The sequence below is a fragment of the Zalophus californianus genome, chromosome 12 (assembly GCF_009762305.2).
Source record: "Zalophus californianus isolate mZalCal1 chromosome 12, mZalCal1.pri.v2, whole genome shotgun sequence".
In the NCBI taxonomy this organism is placed as follows: Eukaryota; Metazoa; Chordata; class Mammalia; order Carnivora; family Otariidae; genus Zalophus; species Zalophus californianus.
The window spans coordinates 24408382-24432553 of record NC_045606.1 but is presented as its reverse complement, the minus strand read 5'-3'; the positions used below and the strand labels follow the sequence as shown (position 1 = coordinate 24432553).

Below are 24172 nucleotides of genomic sequence, written 5' to 3'. Positions count from 1 at the left end.
TTTTACTAATAAGAGAGTATTTTTGTTGCAATTAAAGGCAAGAACTCCAGGACAAAAAAGATCTTTTAAATTTTTCTATGAATTTTATTTTTATCTGTTGACTGTGATTCACACTCCAAATACAACCAAAACTCTGTGCTTATATGTACAAAAGCTACTTCTGTCCCAAGGGAATGAACTTGAATCTATTTTTGGCAATATGGGTGATAACTTCACCCTCTCTTTAATAGATTCGTTGCTCATGAAACAAGATCTCCTGTGTCAAACAGGCAATGGAAGTGACCAAAACTTTGTGTTCACTAAGAAGGAAGCTAATCAGTACTTGATGCTTTTGCCAAATTTGCAAGTCCAGAGATACTCTGTATATGTTGCTCATATCTCTTTAGAAGACATAGAGTCAGGTTTGGGGTCTTTGATGATTCTCTCTTTTAGGTCAAGCTGAATGAACGAATCATAGCCACTTCACAAGGACTTCTAATCCGCTCTGTTCAAGATTCTGACCAAGGACTGTATCACTGCATTGCAACAGAGAACAGCTTCAAGCAGACCATAGCCAAGATCAACTTTAAAGTTTTAGATTCTGAAATGGTGGCTGTTGTGACAGAAAAATGGTCCCCATGGACCTGGGCGAGCTCTGTGAGGGCTTTACCCTTCCACCCAAAGGACATCATGGGGGCATTCAGCCACTCAGAAATGCAGATGATTAATCAGTACTGCAAAGACACTCGGCAGCAACATCAACAAGAAGAATCTCAGAAGATAAGGGGGGACTATGGCAAGTTAAAAGCTCTCATCAATAGCCGGAAAAGTAGAAACAGGAGGAATCAGTTGCCAGAGTCATAATGTTCTCTTACTTGGGGCTTATGCTCCCAGTAAAGAATAGTCTCTCTTCAATGATCAAGTTTTGAGCAAAGAACCTTGTGCTTTACCCATGGGAAATTCCTGAGAAAGGTGTTACTCACTCCTAAAGCGAATATTACATGAACTGAAATGAGCATGCATTTTCTTGTATGATATTGACTAGCACTAGACATGTCATGGTCCTCATGGTGCATATAAATATTTAACTTAACCCAGATTTTATTTATATCTTTATTTACTTTTCCTTCAAAATCAGTATGGCGGCTATAAAACTAAAATTCTTACATCCCTTAATTGAATGAGGGCCATAACCCCGTGATCTTCCTTCCTTGCATTACGGGTTTAGATTTGGAATTGTCAGTGATTTTATATATGGAAACAAATGCCAAGTCCACAACTTTTAGATTGTAAAAGTTGTATAAATAATGTGATAGAGTAGCTGTCAAAAGAAATGTAGAATAGATACAAGTCAAGGAAGAGGGCATCTAAAAGTTGTATAAAACATAAAATATAAAACATCAGTAATTCATACAGAAAAATGAACAGTTTATATACTTCCAGTGAAATACATTAATTTTTTTTTATTGTAAAAACGGTCAGTTGCTGATATCTGCTATTGATCTTTGTTTCCTTGTTTTAGGAAGATAAAATGAATGATCCTCACCATAAACATCTTTGATTAGAGTTATGTCAGTGAAACATTTAAGTTTATATTCTTATGCTATCATCTTCCAAACAAAAGCACTTTTTTTGGAAGTTATTTAAGTTATTAATAGACTCAGAGAATATAATCTTACACTGTTTAATTAATTACTGTATTTGTTCTAATTTTCTAGTCTGTGTGGCAAAGTAAACAATATATGAAGAAAAAAATGAAATATCAAACTTGTATATGAGAGGTGAAACTATCAAAATGGGGAAAAATAAAGTAAGAAATGCAATTTTATTAAAAGCTGTTTATAAAAAATGTGACTAGTTTTTACCATCAGTGATTAATTTCAATAATTAACTCTCACATTTTTTTGGTTTACCAACCTCAGATATCATACGATTTTTAAGTCACCAGTTCATTTTTTTTTAAATGACCTTTAGTATGTGCTGGGGAAATGCTCCTTTTGTGGACAAATGAAAAAAATTTGAATATGAACAAAAATAGACATACTTTCTTTTAAAAGAATGCTGGTGCATTAGGTTCCCTGGTATATAAATACAAATGTGGTAAGTTTTGTAATGAATAAAATAATTTTCTTCTAACTGTATGTTTGAGTCATTTCATTAGAAAAATTTATTATTGAAACTTTTATCCCAAATAACAATTAGTTGGGAGAAATATGAAAAATTTCTTTATACTCTTATATTTCCTTTAAAAACACAAACTTACCTTCTCATTTTATTTACTTTTAAAGAAATTTTCATGTTTCCAGGTGCAAATAGAAATTGCATCATAGACCTATTCAAAATCTAGTACAAAATTTTATTTGTAGTTAACAGTCCACAAAGAAGGTAAGGTAGACTTATTACCTTCTTAAGCACCACAGAATAAAAGCTTCAAGAACTAAATCATTGTCAAAATGAATGCAAACATTGATCAGAATCTAAGAATATGAGTTGTTATTTAAGTGGGGGTAAATTATGGTATTATAAGAGGAGGCCTCAGTGGGGGCAAACATAGCAGTTAAAATACACAACATAAATAATGTTCATTCAAAAATAAGCTAATAAAAGCTATTCTTCCAAATGTGTATGATTCTGAAGTATTCTGTAAAGCAGTTTATTATACAAATATTTTGCCTGCTATGTGCATAAATAGAAATGTGTGTCAATGGAAGGCCAAAACCATCTTCAGTGTTTATGGCCAATCTATTCTATGTACAGAGTTTAAAGTAAAATTGTTTTAGAGTCAGAAGATAGGGTAAACTACACAGGTCCCCTTGCTTCATGTAAACACAAACTGATAGACAATAAGGGTGTTTAGTTTTTTAATATTGTGCTATTTAATACCTTCTCCTTTGAACATTATTCAATTGTATATACTTTTAGTACTTTTGTTTTAAAATTATAGAAATTCTTCTTCAACATAACCACCAAATGTAAAGAAAATTTTCTTTCTCCAAAATAATGTCAACGTATACTGAATATTGGTGGTTAACTAGTTTTATTTTGTGTAGTTTGACATTTTGATGACTTAATATGTTTTCCATTTGTATTGTACATAAAATTTCCTAGGAATGCACTTTTTTTCAAAGTGTAGGTTTGTGGATAGATTTTAGCATGATGAAACTGTCATTACGGTGAATGTTCACTCTGTGAGAAAATAAACTAAATGTAGTTAGTACATTGATATTTAATTGGATATTGAAGAAATCATTTGCCTGCTAAAATAAAACATGTTGAATTCCCCAAGAATGTCTTCAACTTTTCTTTTTAATGTTGGATATGTAATTGCTTGTTGACATGACAGAATCTACTGAATCTTATAATTTTTTTGTTTTATTTACTTATTTATCCATTTTTATAAAAATAGTGCATCTAGATATTTCTAAATTCAAAACTTCTGGAAGAATATAATATGGAAAACTCTCCTTATACCATTATCCCTCGTTTATTCAAGTCCCAACCCCAGAAACATCCAATATTGTCAATTTCTATGTTTATTTCTGTGATATTTTACATATATGCAAGCAAATTCATATTTGTTTTCTCTTTAAGAGGCACTGTACATCCATTCACATCCATCAGTAGTTATTCAGACTGCACTGTGTATAACAGTGGAGGGAAAAAATGTATAGTTTAGGAGTGCTTGGGCTTTGGAGCCGGACTACCTGGATTTGATTCCAAGTTTACTGTCTTGGAAAAGTTATTGAATTTCTCTTTGCCTTAGTTGTCTGACCAAGTTCATACCAGTAGAGTATTAGAACAGAATTTATGATATAATAACTATTCAATAAATGTCTGAATAGTTTCCTTATTCAGAAAGTGACATCCTGCTAGAACAGGAAGGAATCTTTCTGTTGTGTTCTTTGTCAAGTTAAATGCCACTGACCCAGGTTGGGGAGCCTTCAGTCAGTGGATCACTTAACACCTTACCAGGTAAAATCAGCTTTTATAAAATTGAGGGGAAGGAAGACACAAGTTAATGCATAATTCTGCTAACACATTTGAAAGAAGTATTAGAGATTTCTTCTCTTTCTGGGCTTCAACTCTGTAGTAATGTGAGTGGAGAAAACATGAACAAAAAAATATATAAAACTTATCTCAACGAATCTTCCAACCTGATGATTCAGCACTACTCCCTAACTGCCTCATTATTTTTCAGTATCTCCCTTGCTTATATTTCATCTTAACTTAAAATAATTTTAATATATTTCTTATCATTTTAATGTTTGAGACTTTATGCCTCCTACCTAAGGGAAAAAAAATTTAAGAAAAAGATAATGTGCTATGGCGAGCACTGTGAATTGTGTAAGACTGTTGAATCACAGACCTGTACCTCTGAAACAAATAATATATGTTAAAAAAAAAAAAGAAGATAGTAGGAAGGGAAGAATGAAGGGGGGGAAATCGGAGGGGGAGACGGACCATGAGAGACGATGGACTCTGAAAAACAAACTGAGGGTTCTAGAGGGGAGGGGGGTGGCCGGATGGGTTAGCCTGGTGATGGGTATTAAAGAGGGCACATTCTGCATGGAGCACTGGGTGTTATGCACAAACAATGAATCATGGAACACTACATCCAAAACTAATGATGTAATGTATGGTGATTAACATAACATAATAAAATTAAAAAAAGAATTAAAGGAAAGGAAACAAAACAGTCTGATCAAACGGGTACATAGGAGGGACAGAGACTTTTATACTATAAAAGGAGAGCAAAGAAGAAATTCTAGAGGAATATGGGACTCAAGAAATTTCATGGTAACTCTAATACTGCTCCCAGTTCACCTACACAGTAGAGGCTTTTCCAGGATGTTGGGGAGATTAATGAATTAGTTGAAGGGAACAAGTGTTGCAAAACATGGAAAATAATACAATGAAGCCACTGGTGTTATTATATTATGATAGGGTATGAGAATGATTTGCTGATATGCTGTCATGACAAGTGGGGAAATAAAAACTGTATGCATATTTTTCTATTTATTAACATTTATGGATCTCCTTCTCTACACTGAGGACCGGAGATACCATGATGGCTGCCCTAATCTCAGGAGACTGTGAAATCCTTGGGACATTTTTCTATCTACTTTAAAACTGGTCCTGTAACTGGAGTGGAAATGAAACTTCAGAGGGATATTTTCTATAAACCACATTCTGAAGACCAAGGTAATGCAGAGTCCATGGAAATGAAGCATAATGCAACCACTTCCACATCAGATTATTGACAATCAAATAAAAGTTAAAAAATGTGCTTCTACTAAAAAAACAGAAAAGAAAAAAGATAATAGTTTCCTATATCTATTCTTGTAGCTCAAGAGAGACATTGCAGCTTTATTTTACAGTGTAGTAAAGCCTGTAAAAACCTTAAATCTGGACAAGGAAATAATCAGACTAAGTGAAAATGTTTACTTACCCAGAAGCAATGAGAATTTCATTGAATTTTATGCATGATGACAAACCTATGGAAGACTGAATTTTTATTTTTTTCCTTAAGAGTTTATCCCATGATCATTTTATCCAGTCACCTTTTGCACAAGAATACAAGCCTTTCTGCAAAATCAAAATCAATTGCTATAAATTCTGTGTATGTGCCACTCAGTGAACTTCATTGTCAATAAATTGTTTTTCCTAAGGGGCTTCTGATATATATATTTCAACTTTTAGAGTTTCATAACAATATTGCTTTCATAGTGCATAGGTATTGAGAATTGGAAGAACTAGCTTCAAGACAAGAAAATGCCATCCTCACTATAGTGACTAGTGTATTTGTCTACTCGCCTCATAAAATAATACTTGCCACACAGTTAGAATTGTGTATTTCTCAGGTCTATTATGTTGCCATGCTTGAGTGTTACTTACATGAAATGCTATTAAAGAATGGCATTGTAACAAACATATTAAAACCATTTAGTCTATGCAAGGTTACCTCTGTGTCCTGCAAGAACAAAATCAGGACAAAGTCTATTCCTTAGGAGTTTCTCTGAATTATTTATATAAAAATGTCATTCAAACATTTTATGAGACCAAAAACCATAATGATTTCTGCATGGCAGAATGGATATATGATAAAATTATTATGAAAATAAAAGTCACTCCTATTGTCCCTCTGGGTATTTTTCAATATACATGTGATCTTGGCTCATGAGGAGGTACAATGACATGAAAGGAATTTCCTATTTTCTTAGTCTTTTCAGAATGTTATTTCTATGATTCTATACAGGAAAAAAGGAGTTGAAGCTTTCTGTTTTATTTTTCCTGTTACCGATTTGAGCTTGCACGTTGGACGCAGGAGGTTATAATCATCTTCCTTTTACTGCCGCATCATGGCTTATCAAAGAAGCTGGACCTTCAGAGTATCTTCTTTTGAGTTGATGTGACTTGGCAGTTGTAAACTGTGGTTTGATGTTGGGAGTCAGCTTGACTCATGAATAGGAAAAGCAGCTATGAGAAACAAAATACTGAGGAGGTGCTACCTAAGCCATATCAGCCTGGGACAGTAAAGTTTTTATGTATGCATATGTATGTATTTGTTATAACACAGATTATGCACACAGAAATCCACAAAACAGCTATATTCAATTGATTCTTAGAATGCCTGACACATAGTGAAAGCTCAGTGAGTACATGCGATTATTTTTCTACCAGGAGAACAAAACTATTTCAAATATTTGAGCATCTGTCCCTCTTTTATCTCAGATTGCACCAGAATAATTCAACTGATATTTGATGTCATTTATCTATATCGGCATCTGTAGCAACATCGTTTTTTTGTTTGATCTTAGCCATCAGTGTACAGGTGTCCCCTGAGCTGTCCCTTGTTGCTGATACAAAGTCCTGTCAGAGCAGATGAGTTTTCCACTGCATCCAGACACTGTTGGAAGAAGAGCAGTATTTCTGCTATTCTTGCATCATTCTGGGAGACAAGCCAAGGGCCCCTCCCCACTAAAAGTACTGGGGAGTGTGTGTGTGTGTGTGTGTGTGTGTGTGTGTGCGCACACGTGTGTGTGCGCGCATGCGCGCTTCACAGGAATCCTGTACCTCTAGGATCCTGTACCTTCTCAAGACACAAACCTGGCAGTGAGGTAGAAATATAGGACCCACAACCCCTATTGTACTCATCACCCTTTTCCCTGATGCACCCTTCACTGTTATGGTCTCTGATGGCAAGAATTATTCATTAACTATTTCCCATGAGCTTCAGCAGATTTCACACTTTGGCACTCAAGTACCCTCTAAACAGATTTTGAAAAGCTATGTAGCCCCTAACACATTTCTAAGTTAACGTCTAAATTTTTATTCTAAGTTTAAGTACTTGCAAAGGATATCATTTCTGGTATGATATAAATTATGACATTTAAAAAAGTAACACTTTTTTTGTTCCATGGTTTATCTAGAGGTATGTTGATGTATTTTCAAATACTTAGGGATTTTTTTTTTCAGATATCTTATTATCAAATATCTGTCAATTTCTAAGTAAATACCACTGTGGTCAGATGATACAAACTGAATGACTTCAAGCCTTCAATATTAATTAGGATATGTTTTAGTAATCAACCTATAGTCTAGGCTAATAAATGTCCCATGTGTATTTGTTAGGTGTGGTATTCAGTGTCAACTAGATCATTTTGGTCAGTAATGTTTTTCAAATCATTTATATTTCAATTTTCACTTTTTTGGGTCTATTTTATCAAATTCTGAGAGAAGCTTGTTAAATTACAAACTATGCCTTGTATTTTATTTCCCCTTTATTTCTGCCAGTTTCCCTCATGTATTTGGAAGCTTTCAAAGTGCATACCCATTTAATACTCTTTAGTGTTCTCGATGAACTTGATCCTTTCAACATTAGGAAAGGGTTTTTTTTTTTGGTACTAGTTTTCTTAAAGTCTACTTAGTGTAATACTAGATAGCCACACCATAGCACAGACCTTTCTCAACTTACAATGGGCCTGTGTCCTGATAAACCCATCATAAGTTAAATATATCATAAGTCAGAAATGCTTTTAATACACTGAATCTACCAAACATCATAGCTTAGCCCAGCTTACCTTAAGCATGCTCAAAACACATTAGCCTATAGTTAGGCAAAGTCATCTAACACAAAGCCTCATTTATAATAAAGGTTGACTCTCTCATGTAATTTATTGAAAACTGTACTGAAAGTGACAAACCATGGCTGTAGGTGTTGGGTTGTTTACCCTCCTGATCACATGGCTGAATGGGAGTGGCAGCTCACTGCCCCTGAGAATCACAAGAGAGTATTCAACTGCATATAGCGAGCTCAGGAAAAGATCAAAATTCAAAGTGTGCTTTCTACTGAATGAATTTTGCTTTTTCATCATCCTTGAAAGACTGTAGAGTTGAAAAACCATAAGTCAAACCATCCTAAGTCATTTAGTTATATTTTTGTGCTAATTTTGATGATTGTTCTAGTGATTTATCTTTAAGTATTCATGTTCTACTTTCAAGTAATATAATACTATTTTATAGTATTTTTGTTTATATATATATAATATTACATATATATTGTTATAGTATATATAGTATCAAGTAATATAATACTATTTTAAAAACAATGTAAGAATTGTACAACTACATAATTCAACTTATCTTCCTCTCACTTTTCCTTCTTTTTATTTTCTTGTATTTTATTGTTATATATGTTATAGTTCCTACAATATATTATTATTATTATTATTACTTTCTAAAATTACAGCAATGGAATTAAAATATAGCAATTTGGCACCCACTGGCATATTTTTAAATAATAAAGAACAAGCTCTTTTTTAACAGTCAGAAATTATATATTATTCCTATTTCTCCTTATCCATATACCTATTCTTCTTGCTCTACAAAATTGTATCCTAATATAAGTATTATGTTTTAAAGACGTTGATTACTCTCAGTTTTGTAACAAAAATATATATTTTCATTTAGATATGAAAGCCTGAGCAAGTTGTACTTACATAATTTGATGGAGATAGAAGAAGTTTCATTATAGTGATGCTATTCAAATATTTAGATATCCCTTGATATCTAATGTCTCACATCATTATTGTCAGAATGTATTTACTTGTATTTATTTATTTACTTGTTTTTAATTTGAGGATAGTTGACACGAAGTGTTACGTTAGTTTCAGGTGTACAACATGGTGATGCAACTTCTCTATACGTTATGCGATGCTCACCACATATGTAACTACCATCTGTCACCATACAGCGCTATTACAATACCATTGACTATTCCCTATGCTGTGCCTTTATTCTCATGACTTAATTCATTCTATAACTGGAAGACTGTATCTCCCACTCCCCTTCACCTGTTCTGCCACGCCCCCCTCTTATCTCTGGGAACCATCAGCTTGTTCTCTATAGGTTGGATTCTGGGGGGTTTTTTGTTTATTAATTTGTTTTGTTTTTTAGTATAAGAATTTATTTTAACTAATAAGCTAACAATTTGATTATGTTCTCTTACAATTGTATTTAAAGACATTTTTGGAAACCATCATTCTTCTCAATACTTGTACCGATCCTTCAAGCCGTGCCTTTGATGGGTTCTCTGTTTCAATGGAGCCACCCCCATAGTTTTTCCAGGATAATACTTTGTAATACAGACTTCCAGCAGCCACTTGCTTACTGAATGGCCTTGGGAAAGTCACTTAACCTCTCTGTACCTCTTGTGCTCCTTACCTGAAAAAATGAGGAAAATAACATTATTCCCCTCATAGGCTTGTTGTGAAGGTTAGAGTCATGTATTATATGCATGTATGTATGTATGTGTGTATATAAAGTGTTCACAACAGTCCTGCCACATGATTAAGCTTTATTAGTTCAATTAATGCTCTAATTGCATGCTGTTATAAAACCTGTCTGTCTTATTCAAAATTTCCGGTCACAGTTTATTTTTGTTCCAATTTCCATCATCGCCCTGCCACTTGCCAGCAGACAGTCTGATGAGCACTGTTATGTTATGCGCTTTGTGGATCTTCATTTTTAATCCTCAACTTTTATTTTCCCAAATCAAGAGCAGGCTCTTGACTCACTCCATCCTCAAGCTGAATTCATTCACCCTTCGCCTGGTAACCTTGGAGTTACTGTGAGAAGCTGGCTTTCCTGGACCTTAGATTTCTTCATCCTGCATGTTAGCTGTCATCTACAGTGTTACAAACTTGACCTTTTGCATAAGGCTCCTTGCTATCTCCTTTTTACAGCCTCCTGTCTGTTAGGTCCTGGCAACCCTCCAGGCATAGTAAATCTCATCTGAATTCATACTGGGGGAGAAACTAAACTACGTGCTAAGCAATTCACAGCATCAACAGTTACAGCGGCATCAGAAGTCCATTATCATCCTCATAAAAATCACCATTTATTGAGCATTTTCTGTAAACATTCCTTTATACAGGTATGTGTTATACATCCTTATCTACTTCCTTTACAGGAATCTGTTTTGTAAATGGCAAAACTGAGAGTCTTACACATTTAGAGATTTGCCCTGAATTAAATAACTTTCTAAAGGCCCCAAAGTATGAAATACAAAGTCTAGCTCTAAGCTTTAAGCATCTTCTATATTTCACCTCACTAAGGAATATCCACTACAAAAATATTAATATACAGCAGCCTTTGTAATATGATTTATAGGACTCTAGGTAAAATTAGCTCAGGCCAAGGAGTCAGGATGCCTAGATTTGACTTTCTAGCTTACTAGTGACTAGCTTTACAGCCTGAGATTACCATGATAACAACAATCTCATGGGACTGTCAAGGCTGAGATAATTCGTGTAAAACACTTAGAACTTACATAATGTAAAAGGAATATCAAATAAATATTGGCAATTTTATTACTATGCCTCTGATGCTGGAAATACCATTTATTAATTCTTTCAACAGCTATTTATTGAGCACTTACTATGTGCCAGACAGTATTTTAGGCATTGAGGTTATGGCAAGGAATATATCAGTATCGGTCCTATTGTGAGACCTACTTTCTAGAGGGAAAGAAAAGAAAGAAATAAGGAAATAATTATGTGTTAGCTTAGGCTAAGTGCTGTGAAGAAAGCTAGAGAAAGATAAGGAAGTCATGGAAAGATCAGGAAAAAGAGCATTCCAGGAAGAAAGACAAGCCAGGAAAAGGCTTATCTAAAGTGAACAAAATTTTGGTGGGTATGAGGAAAAGGAAAGAAAACCCATGTGGCTGGATCTAATTAGAAGAGGAAAAATTCAGGGGTGCCTGGGTGGCTCAGTCAGTTAAATGGCTACCTTTGGCTCAGGTCATGATCTCTGGGTCCTGGGATCAAGCCCCACATTGGGCTTCCTGCCCAGCAGGGAGTCTGCTTCTCTCTCTCTCTCTCTCTCTCTCCCCCACTCTGTCTCTCCCCACCACTCATTCTCTCTCTCTCTCTCTCCCCCCCCCTCTGTCTCTCCCCACCACTCATTCTCTCTCTCTCTCTCTCAAATAAATAAAAATCTTAAAAAAAAAAAAGAGGAAAATCTAAGTAAAGTGTGAGATGAGATCCAAAAGGTAGAGAGATCAAGTCACGGTGTCCTGGTGACCAGGGTGAGAAATTTAGGTTTGATTCTAAGGTTTACAAAAGCTACTGGAGACCAATGATGCTATATGAGTGATTTACATTCAATCAGAATATTCCTGGCTGTATTTCAGAGAACTTTGAGAGCAAGAATACAAACAAATAAAACAAAAAGACCAACTAGGAGTCCAAGGCATATATTTTTTTTTTTTTTTAAATCACGTAACTCTGGTAGATTTAAGTACTGACTTGTATTCACATGGTGGCGTAAACAACCAGTAGTAGACCCCTCCTGGAGTGTACTTTTGAAATCGGGAGAAGGGTTCGTATGAGACAGTACTTACCCTGTGCTTGAGGAAGAATTGTTGGTATGGTGGGCCCCACAAGGGTGAAAGGGACACCAAGAGAGGTCAAGAAGTGGCTTGAAGAAAGCCCTAGAGGTGATCCTGAAGCTAGAATATGCAGAAACTGCCAGAACGAGGGATTTATGGCCAAGTAATGTCCAGAGGAGAAAATGGCTTGGGTTTCATTATAGGGAACCAAAATAGTCATGGGTAAAAATCTAAGGGTCATTAAAGACAATGTTGTATGGATGTTTTAAGACAGGCTGGAGTCTGGAGTGGCTGCGTGATAGACATTGGGGACGGTATGTGCCATGGTGAGCGCTGTGAATTGTGCAAGACTGTTGAATCACAGATCTGTACTTCTGAAACAAATAATGCAACATATGTTAAGAAAAAGGAAAAAGAAGAAGATAGCAGGAGGGGAAGAATGAAGGGGAGTAAGTCGGAGGGGGAGACAAACCATGAGAGACGATGGACTCTGAAAAACAAACTGAGGGTTCTAGAGGGGAGGAGGGTGGGGGGATGGGTTAGCCTGGTGATGGGTATTAAAGAGGGCACGTTCTGCGTGGAGCACTGGGTGTTATGCACGAACAATGAATCATGGAACCCTACATCAAAAACTAATGATGTAATGTATGGTGATTAACATAACAATTAAAAAATTAAAAAAAAAAAGACAGGCTGGAGTCACATGGACAATGGCTGTAAATAACAGGATGCAAAAGGCCATTATGGATGAGAGTCCACAGTAAATAACCTTCCTGAAGATACAATGCAACGTGATTAACAGACCAACTGGTTGCCAAGGCCGGCTGCTTTAATGGCCCCCTTACTTAATCCTGATTTTATTTACTGGGGAATGATGCACTTTCATCTTACATGTAGAAACAAGCTGTCTAAGTGAATGGGGACAGCTTTGAGAATGGAGCAGGTGGTGAAATATCATTTTTCAGAAGGGTAAAATTATCATGCAGTTTATACAGGAACACATGTCTTTAATTAGGGCACCGGGGTCAGCATTGAAATAGTGGTTCCATGACTATTACTACCCCTGACAGTAGATTCTCCCACCCCAGATTACTGCTTTCTTCTGCCCTGTAAAAAAAAAAGGGAAACAAAGTGTTTCTAGAAAGATGGTCTCTGGACTGACTGCCTTGAGATAATTTCATCAGGAGCTGGCACTGAGGTTTTGAAAATGGAGTTAGATCCAGTTTTCTTCTTGGCAACAGAATAATTATGGATGCTCATGGATAAAAATATTTATGGAAGATGAATTTGAGGAAGGGAAGAAGGAACAAGAGACTGATTCATTTCTTTACCTCTCCTTGAAGAGCATTACCCTGCACCACCCTGGTCACTACCAAAACCGCTAGCTTAGGTCAAGAAAAAAATATTTATAGCCAGAGAACAGCAAGGGGAGTGCTTAATGTGTTCTGAGATGATTAGCACTTGTTTTTCTTTAATTTATCAGGAGAAATCATAAAAATCTTTCTTCCAGGCTTCCTTGAAATACTGTCGTTTAGAGAAAAAAGCATAGCTTTGTGAAGCCTTCTCCTACTTCCCCAGGTTAGTTTATCCTTCCTTGCCATTTCTACAAGCCTTGTTCATACTATAACACTCACCCTGTTTATTATATTTAACCTCTTATTTTTGTCTCTTGCCAGCTATTTAACTCCTAGTGTCTAGGGCATTGTTGACCATATAATAGGTGCTTAGCAAACATGTGGGGCCTTCTCTTTTTAATACTATATAGTAAATCCTTTTAAACTCTTATCTCTAATGAATAGGGAATCAGTAATACTACACAGTATAATACAGATTTCAGAACACGAACAGTTGTTGGTTTGAAAGTTCATAGACGTTTCATTATGGTAGAGTACTCTCTAAAACTTACCATTGACAAACAATTAAAAATCTACCATGTACTTCCATATAGGAAATGAATAAGACCGTTGCAGTTCTCCAAGAGAAAGCAAAGACAAAGATAAAATATTTGTTAATAAAAGATGACACTTAAACAACTGTCATATGGCTTATATTCCAAGGGCAACTAGAGAACATGATTAAAATATCTGCTTTGTAGGGCGCCTGGGTGGCTCAGTTGGTTGAGCAACTGCCTTTGGTTCAGGTCATGATCCTGGAGTCCTGGGATCGAGTCCCGCATCGGGCTCCCAGGGAAGCCTGCTTCTCCCTCTGACCCTCCCCCCTCTCATGTACTCTCTCTCTCTCATTCTCGCTCTCTCAAATAAATAAATAAATCTTTTAAAAAAATCTGCTTTGCTCTATCAGTGTCTTATTCACTGTGTGAGTCCTATTGACTCAGTGGCTTATCTAATTCCCACAACGGTACTTATTTGGTAGGCATTATTGTATGAATTTTATAGATGGAAAAATGAGCTCTGAGGTTCCACAGCTCAAAAATTGGTGGACTAGGATTGAAAACCACACTTACTTTTTGCCCTATACCTCCCAGGGAGTAAGAGTTGAGAGAATGAAGATGTCAGTAATCAGGGAATGTTTCACACTCAGAGCGTCTTGGAAGAGGCTGTGCAGTACTAAATTCATAGATGAGTGAGGAGGAAGAAGGACATCGTGGTAGATTTATAGGTGGGAAACATAATAAATACACGAAAGAGAATCCACTGGTTGATTCCGATAGTTGAAGTTATGGAAAGCAGGGATGAAGTTAGATGTATGTGCAAGCAAATGGGGTAAATAATGAAATAAATGCAACCTGCTCTTTGTTTTTGAAAAGGATATATTTCAGAAGGGAGAAATGAGAGGCAAACATTTACTTTGATTGATGGATGAATGCCCCGGCTGCTTCTCTAAGGAAATCCAAGTGAGAAGATACCATTAGGAGTCAATAAGGTTAAAGTGGAGGAAGAATAATGAGCACTGATGTGTTGTCAATACCTCAGTGGGCACACTGAGAACTCGGTTTTTGTTACACATGTGTGTCAAAACATAGAAGGCCCTTGATATTTACATTTGTGTTAGTTGAATAATGAGTGGATGGATTGGAATACTGCCAACTTTGTGCTTTAGGTTTTGGTAAAAGAAGTAGTAATAATAATAATGACAGTAGAGCTAATATTAATAGGATTTTTCTAATTGCCAGGCATTGTTACATATGGGCCTTATGTTGTTTAATTCTCATTTTCAAACCTGGGAACTACATATTCTTATTATTTGCCTCTTTACAGAGGACGACATCAAGGCAGAATAAAATTCCAGAAATTTAACATTAGGGGGTGCCTGAGTGGCTCAGTTGGTTAAGCATCTGCATTCTGCTCAGGTCATGACCCCAGTCCCTAGGATCAAGCCCTGGATCTGGCTCCCTGCTCAGCGGGCAGTCTGTTTCTTCCTCTGCCTCTCCCCGTGCTCGTGCCCTCTCTCTCTCTCTCTCTCAAATAAATAAATGAAATCTTTAAAAAAAGAAAGAAAACATTAATAAGAGAGTTAGTAAGTAGAATATTCTAAACTATGACACCCAATTACATTATAATTAGTTATCCACAGGTGCCCTAAGAGACACAAGTGATTTTTAATGTTGGTGGTAAGTTTTGGTAGGAACTATTAGAGTAATTTCCATGAATGGGAACTTCTACTGTTGTCTTCCTCTTATTAGACATTTGTCTCTGCAGATAATATGATTTCATCACATCAGAATTTCAAATAACTTTCTATTGTGCCAACAATAATTATAATATCTCATAACATCCTTTTATCACAAGAAAAATCAATGATTAAGATTAGGTTAAAATATCACCCATGTGTAGAATTATTCATGATATGCACAACTTAGTTGGGAAAAATCTCTCTGACAAATTTAGCAAATGTAGGGCTTAAGAATCCAAAAAAATCTGGGGCAAGGAGCACACATTGTCAGGATATGCTGAAACAGCCGGAGATGAAGAACTGTGTTTTTAGGTGAAAGTCCCCAAGGCTGTTACATACAACCATTATACAGATTATAAAACTGAGACCCATGAAGAAGTCCACACATTGTGTAATTCAGCCAGTTCTATTTCTCAATGGGGTGCTTTTTCTGTATACATAAGTGACCTGGAGGTAGGGTTATATAGTACAGAAAAGTGAACAGAAACCCCCCAAACTTATTCTTTTTGGCTGTCAGCATAAAATAAGTAAGAGCTTGAGTTCCTGGAATTCCAGTTTATTGTCTGGTGGCTGTTTGGTTGCACTAACTAGACCAGATTTTTTTTGGTCAGTCTTATTTGGCTTTGCTCAGTTGCATGGGCCTTGGTGTAAAACGGGGCCAAAATGAAACAAGAATATGCTTTTCCTTAATCCACATTTTCTGCTTGCTGAAAAAGTGAAGAGCATTACCCTCAGGGTCACAATGACAACTTTCTTCAATTTTCTCAGCAGTAGCTGAGAATTATCTTTGTCAGTATCATTGTTTTTGTTTTGTAAACAGGTGCTGGGAGTAAGACAAACCACCACAGGTATAGGGGATAGAAAAATGATCCAAAAGCCCAAGTTTGTCCTCTCATTTGTCTCTCTTTTTTAGAGAGGCCAGCATACTATGGCCTGACAATTGATGGATGTACCTCTGACCTAACCCAACATATTCTTACCCTCCTCCCAAGCGACCTTCCTTTCCCCATCTCCCCCCATCACTCTATCTTTTCTTTCCCAGTGCTTCTCAAAATTTAATGTGTATATAAATCACTGCTGAGCCTTGTTAAATGGTAGATTTTCATTCAATAGGTCTAGGATGGATCTGGAGATTCTGTATTTCTATAAGCTTCTAGAAAATGCCCATTCTGCTGGTCTGCAGGCCATATTTTGAGTGGTAAGCCTCTATTTTACTTTTATAATTGATGGTTGAAAGGATGAAGGTAGAGTTTGGAGGGAGAAAAGAATTAATTCATTTCTCCTTTTCTTCCTATTCTTCACAGAGAAACCCATGCTCCTTTTCTTTGCAAACAATTAGAAGCAATTGTGCAAAAAGAAAAAAAAAAAGAAGAAGCAATTGTGATCACCTGGGATTTTTAAGAAGCACAGACAGTATTTTTTAAATTATGGCTATTCTATGGAGATTTCTAAGACTAAAGTGATTTCATCTAAAGTTGTGATACAGTCGTGAAACAGTCTTCCAGATTTCAGTTGGAAGAAAAGTGAGCAACAGTGTCCTGAGACAGGCAACAGGTAGTGAGGACCTATACCTTAACAGAGTTTAATCTAGTTGAGGTGGTAGAGAACAGAGAGGTCATGGGAAGCCTGCTCTGGGAGTTAAGGAAATAGAATTGTATAAGGATTTCACTTCAGGTAATTTAAGTTTATAGACAACCAAAACAAAGAATCAGTGACTGTGAAGAAGAAATCTTGAAAAAAGTGGTGTTTAACTAAGTCACAGATACAACTGAATGTATGGAATATACATAGAAGGCTGCTGGGTAAAATAATTTTAAAATTAAAGTATAAAATTATATATTAATCTTTTCTAAGCTGGATGTTTTATTGAACTCTAGACTTGTCAACGGTCTATCTATATGTAGATGCACACATGCACACGCACACAGGCACGCACTCTAATACCTCAACATTTTAAAAGGCTTCTTGAGAATGTTGTGATGTGACTGATTTATCACAGAGGTTAGCTGAAACGTTACGGAATGTTCTCTAATGTTAAGGGCAGGGCTATGATCTGGAGTCTATTTGATAACTCTACTTGATAATTTTGTTACACCAGCATATGCAGATGTCATTATTTTAGAATAATAAAGTATAGCTTTTGAATGATTTATTCTCTCCCATATTCTGCACCTCATTGGCCATCACAGGTTACAAGTAGAAAAGTAGGTTCCTGCTATTGTTTGGAAGTAGGATTATTTGCTTTGCTGTCATCACTGAGCTGTAATTACAAATACATAGATTTGCGTATTGAGCATCTGCTTCTCCAATAACGGTTACACAGAGGTGCAGGCTTAGATATTTCTTGAGATAAGGAACTAAAATATTTTCTTAACTAATGGATGGATAATGATGCTATCAATTTTGTCACTTCTGCAAGTTCATCTTTGGACACTGTATTCAGATTACCTTCGACTGTGCATTTAAGTATCAGATACCACCTAAATGTCAGAGGGGGGAAAACTAGACTAATCTTGACAGTCTGGAAGAGCAATGTTGTCAAAGGTCATCAACAAGTCTGACAAAACAGTTTTCATTAACAGTGTCTGTCAGCACCTCCATTTGGAAGTAATTTGGATATTTGCAGTGACCCCATCAGTTCTGATTGGCTGGGCAGTGACCTTGACCAGGGTGAAACCCGTTCAGTGTAGCTCATACAATGCACTGTAGGTGGAATCCAGGATGACAGATGGCAACGGGGTCAGCAAAGAGGAACTTGTCCATCACTGCTATTGAACACGAAGCCACTCAACAGCATAGTTCAACTGGCCCAGAAGCTGTGGTTTGCATATGCCACAGGAGAATTGTTCAAGTTCCTTTATTTTTAAAGAAATGCTATAGTCTCATAATCTCAGGGTTCATGAGACTGATGAATAAGTGGGGGAGAAAAGCATAGCTGTTGGAGGTTAGCAATAAACTAGACATTTCAAAACTTGCCTTTGACTCAGTAGCCAAGCCCTGAAAATTCATGTCGGCTATATCTTTATTGTGGATAAATTCCTGACCAAAAGTAGTTCCTGAAATATTTTTCTTCATTCTTATTCACAAACTGGGTTAGTAAGAATAATTACTTTGCTCTTCTGCTAGACACATCTCTTCCTTTAACCTCCCTCACACATCACAGAATCAATATGAAATGTAACTATGAGAATATATTATACTTTCTAAGTACTAGACTGTAAAAGCAATTATAACATATTCTTGAAATAATTAACTTTTGATAGAATAATATGGATCTGTTTTTTTGTAGTTACAGTCGCACTTCTTTTTAACATAAAAAATTGGGAATGGATCGGATACTGAATGCCATATAGCACAGCATTTTGATTCTGTGTCTGAGTCTGTCGTTCAAAAAACACAAGGCACATCGGTAGGCTAAGGACTAATGGAAATGCACATGTCAACTAGGGTAAAATGATGAATCAATAAGAAAACACCCATAACTTTCATTTATTCGTGAAATTTTTAACAACTAGAAAACCTTTTAGAACTTAAGACCTTTCTTCCCCATCGGCTGCATAGGAATTTCTTCCAAATCTTCATTGTTGATTTCTTCCTTGTAATGCTTTTGGGCCGAATAGCCAATCAGCGCCAACCAGAAATGAATAAAAAATGACAAATTAATTCATTTCATAGAAAAATAAATTATTAAAACTAGAAGGAAATAGATGATGTAATTAAATTGATTTCCTGCCTTGTGTATTACTCAGTGGCCACATCTAGCATTTATTTGTTTGTTTGTTTGTTTGAGGTATAAGAGACATACAACATTATATTAAGGCCAGGTATACAGTGTAATGATCTAGTATTTGCGTATATTGTGAATGAGCACTACAATAAGGTCAATTTTCTCCTGCTACCATATAAAGTTATATATTATGCAATATCATATTATTGATTATAGTCACCATATTGTACATTATGTCCTCATGATTATTTATTTCATGGCTGGAAGTTTGTACCTCTTGACCATTTTCTCCAATTTCACCTCCCCCACTCTCCTTTCCCTCTGGCAACCACCAAATTGTTCCCCGCATCTCTGTTTTGTTTTGTTTGTTCATTTGTTTTGTTTTTTAGATTCCACACATAAGTGAAATCATATGGTACTTGCCTTTCTCTGTCTGACTGATTTTGGGGTCCATCTGTGTTGTCACAACTGGCAGATTTCATTCTTCTTTATAGATGAGTCATATTCCATTAGATGTATACCACATTTTCTTTATCCATTCATACACTGATGGACGCTTAGGTTGTTTCCATATCTTTGCCATTATGAATAATGATACATTGAACATAGAGGGGTATGTATCTTTTCAAATTGGTATTTTCATTTTCTTTGGATAAATACCCAGAAAAAAAATTGCTGGATCATATGAAAGTTCTATTTTTAGTTTTTAAAGAAGCTTGCACACTGTTTTCCACAGTGGCTTTACATCCCCAAATTTACATTCCCAAAACAGCGCACAAGTGTTCCCTTTTCTCCACATTCTGTCCAACACTTGCTATTTCTGGGCTTTTTAAAATAATAGCCAATTTTTGTTATTCAGCTGTATGAGTTCTTATTTATCTTGGCTACTAACCCCTTATTGGACATATGATTTGATGTATCTTCTTCCATTCAGTAGGTTGTATTAATTTTGTTGATTTTTTTTTTCACTGTGCAGAAGCTTTTTAGTTTGATGTAATCTCATCTGCTTACTTTTGCTTTTGCTTCCACTATGTTTAGAGTCAGATCCAAAACCATACCTTCAAGAGCAATGTCAAGTTGCTTACCACCTATGTTTTCTTCTAGGAATTTTAGGGTTTCAGGTATTATGTTCAAGTTTTCAACCTATTTTGAGTTAATTTTTGTTATGGTGTAAGATGGTAATCCAGTTTCATTCTTTTGCATGCAGCTGTCCAGTGTTTCCAACACATTTTATTGAAGAGACTTCCCCTTGGATATTCTTGCCTCCTTTGTCATAAACTAATTGACCATATATATGTAGGCCTATTTCTGGGCTCTCTATTCTGTTCCATTGGTATATGTATCTGTTTTTATGCCCATGCAATACTGTTTTGATTAGTATAGCTTTTAATATAGTTTTACATTAGGGAGCATGATGCCTCCAGCTTTGTTCTTGTTTCTCAAGATTGCTTTGGCTCTTCAAGGTCTTCTGCAGTTCCCTGCAATTTTTAAGATTTTTTGCTCTATTTCTGTGAAAAATGCCATTGGAACTCTGACAGGGATTGCAGTGAATCTGTAGATTGTTTCGGATAGTGTGGACATTTTAACAATATTAATTCTTCCAATCCATGCGCATGGAATATCTTTCTCTTTTGTAATATCTTTCTCTTTATTTGTGTCTCCTTCATTTTCTTTCATTAATGTCATAATTTTCAGTGTATAGTTCTTTCACCTCATTGGTTATCCTTTTAATGCAAAATGGGATTATTTTCTTAATTTTTCTTCCTGCTAGTTTTTTATTAGTATATAGAAACACAACAGATTTCTATATAGTAATTTTGTATCTTGTAACTTTACTGAATTTATTAGTTTTAACAGTTTTTTGGTGAAGCCTTTAGGATTTTCTATATATAATATCATATCATGTCATCTGCAAATAGTGACATTTTACTTCTTTCCAATTTGGATGCCTTTTCTTCCTTTCTTTTGCCTAACTGATGTGTCTAGAACTTCCAATACTCTGTTGAATAAAAGTGGTGATAGTAACATCCATAATGGGTGTTGAATTTTGTCATATGCTTTTTCTGCATCCACTGAGATGATCATATGATTTTTATCCTTTGTTTTATTAACTTAGTGGTTCACATTGATTGATTTGTGGATATTTAACCATCCTTATATCCCTAATCTTTGCTATTTCCTTCCTTCTATTAAATTTGGGCTTTATTTTTCTTTTCCTAGTTCTTTGACATGTAATGTTAGGTGGTTTATTAGAGATATTTTTTGGTTTCTTGATGTAGGCATTTATTGCTATGAACTTCCCTCTTAAAACTTCTTTTGCTCTACCCCATATGTTTAGGTCTGTTTTATTTCCATTTTCATTTGTCTCAAGGTATTTTTTTAAATTTCTCTTTGATTTCGCCTTTGACCCATTGGCTCTTCAGTAGCATGTTGTTTAATCTTCATATATATGTGAATTTTCCAGTTTTGCTTTTTTTTCTTGTTCCTGAGTAGAATGCTAACTTTATTTTGTATCAAATTAAACTTTTATGAATTTTCAAAATGTAAAAAAAATCAAGGCTTTTACACAATATCAAATAAAAATCAGGAATGTTCACTTTCATATCAAAAAAAAGTTCAAGTAGAGTTTCAATAAGAATCATATAAAACTGAAATGGGTGGCCAAAATTTTCAATTATTGGTAGATAGCTCTTCAGTTTTAAGGATCCCTTAGTTTACTTTGGTTTGAAACAACAAAAAAGGACTATTTATTAAAGCATGAAAGACATTTCCAGAAAATTATTCAGTTTGGAAAATGAAAAATGTAACCCATGGTAAGTCAGAAATATACAAATCATATACTGAACAAAGGGGGCTGAAAAAGGCAACCAACCTTTATAGGAATCAAGACAACACCATGGACTTATATAAAAACGTCCTAAATCAGTAGCATATTCTGCATTACCAATGTGTAAAAAACTGTAATTAAAGCAAGATAGTGTTTTATTAGTTGCATAATCTACAAATATGAAGAAATTTTGGACTCTATCTCTAAAAGGACCAGAGTTGTCATTGGATACAAAGTTCCCATTTATGGAAAATATGTTCATTTTTTCACACGGTGAAACTGACAAAAATTGTATCAAACGAGTAATCTTTTTTTCCAAAGTGATCTCCTTAAATACCTCAATAATGTAGTACTTGGGAAATGTAATTTTTCAACTCAGACTTGAAACAGATTATTAAACAAATACACTCAAATCTTATTGCTTGGCACCAGATTTTTTAAAAATTAAAGAGTTGTTTAAACTATCATATTGGTGTTTTTTAATCCTATTTCAAACTTGTTTTATGTTTTTATGTAGTGCTACTTTTATTTTCTGAAGGTAGTCTGTTCAATCTAATGAAAATCTAGACTGAACCCTGCAATGTACAAGCATGTCACAGTTCACTTCACACCAAAAGAAATGACCAATCTTCTGTTTTTGTCAAAATCATAATACAATATTTATAAAAGTTAACCAGTGAAATAAGTCAAAAAGAGAAAGACAATTATCATATGGTTCTACTCATATGTGGAACATGACGAATAGTGCAGGGGACCATAGGGGAGGGGAGGAAAAACTGAATGGGAAGAAATCAGAGATGGAGACAAATCATGAGAGACTCTGGACTCTGGGAAACAAACAGGGTTACAGAAGGGATGGGGTGGGGGGATGGGTTAACTGGGTGATGGGTATTAAGGTGGGCACTGGGTGTTATATGATGAATCGCTTAACACTACATCAAAAACGAATGATGTGCTTGATGTTGGCTAATTGAACATAAAAAAAAAATTAACCTGTGAACATTTATCTTTGAACATGAGGGACCCACAGAACATCGTCTTATGGCATTTATCTGTGAACATGAGGGACGCACAGAACATTGTCTTATGGCATTCTGTGGAAAGTCTTTGTTTCTTCTTTAATTTGGACTTTCTCTTCTGAAACATCTTCTTCATCAGCCTCTTGTTAGTGCTCCACTTTTTTCAAAAGTTGAGAAGATTCTGGTAATAATTTTTTTTGGAAGGGTATGGCTTGGTCTGCACCTTTTTGAAAAGGCAATCTGCTACAAATATCATACAGAGTCCCAATGATAGTCCTGAAAGTGGAGTTGTTAAAGCATAAACTGTATATTATTCCCAAACTGGTAATCCAGGGTCTTCAAATAGTTATGGCAAGTCCTGACCCACATAGATAGCTGAAAGAGTGCTGACATACTACTCATCAGAACAGAACCTGGACCGAACCATGATGAAACAGATTCAATACTCTTCTACTCTTGCTCACTTCTAAAGTTTATGAAGTCCTTCTTGGTCCTTGATCCCTGATAGCCCCTAAATTCACCATCTTTACAATGATTAAGGAGTAAGAAGAGCAATTATGATAAATCATCCACTCAGCCCTGGCTGCTCTGTGACATCTATTTTTGCAACATTAACCTCAAGATCTTCTCCCCATTCAGTAAAACTTTCGCATTCTGGTTGAAGATTCTGACAAGTAGGACACCATGGCACCTAAAATTCTATCAACCACTCTCATTGCAGCAACTCTTTTGAGTTCTTGCCGTGGTGATGGGTACATTGCTCTGCTGTCCATGGATCTGGGGAGCCCTGCCAAGCAACAGCAACAGCTCTGACATGGGAACCATGAGACTCCTGGAGGGCATCATCTGGTGCTTGTCGACCCCCCGGCCCATTTTTACTTGCAGTTGATTTCTAGTTTTATACCATTGTGGTCAGAAAAGATGCTTGATATAATTTCGATCTTCTTAAATTTATGAAGACTTGTTTTATGGCTTATCTCCATCCTGGAGAATGTTCTGTGTGCACTTGAGAAGAATGTGTATTAGGTTGCTTTTGGATAGAATGTTCTATATATATATATCTGTTAAGTCTATCTGGCCTAATGTGTTGTTTAAGG

General features: G+C 35.6%; 1 protein-coding gene and 1 pseudogene across 3 annotated transcripts in view; one reads left to right on the top strand and one right to left on the bottom strand.

The window, feature by feature from the left end:
- SEMA3C (semaphorin 3C) overlaps positions 1–3264 on the top strand; it is a 179233-nt gene extending 175969 nt beyond the window's left edge. For all 3 annotated transcript variants that reach the window (XM_027574509.2, XM_027574510.2, XM_027574511.2), the window contains one exon: positions 433–3264. In XM_027574509.2, coding sequence (XP_027430310.2) covers positions 433–843 — 411 coding nt within the window. In that variant the 3' untranslated portion in view covers positions 844–3264. The remainder of the gene's footprint in view (positions 1–432) is intronic.
- A 7157-nt stretch (positions 3265–10421) lies between these two features.
- LOC113911115 lies at positions 10422–23921 on the bottom strand (annotated as a pseudogene).
- Positions 23922–24172: the final 251 nt, after the last annotated feature.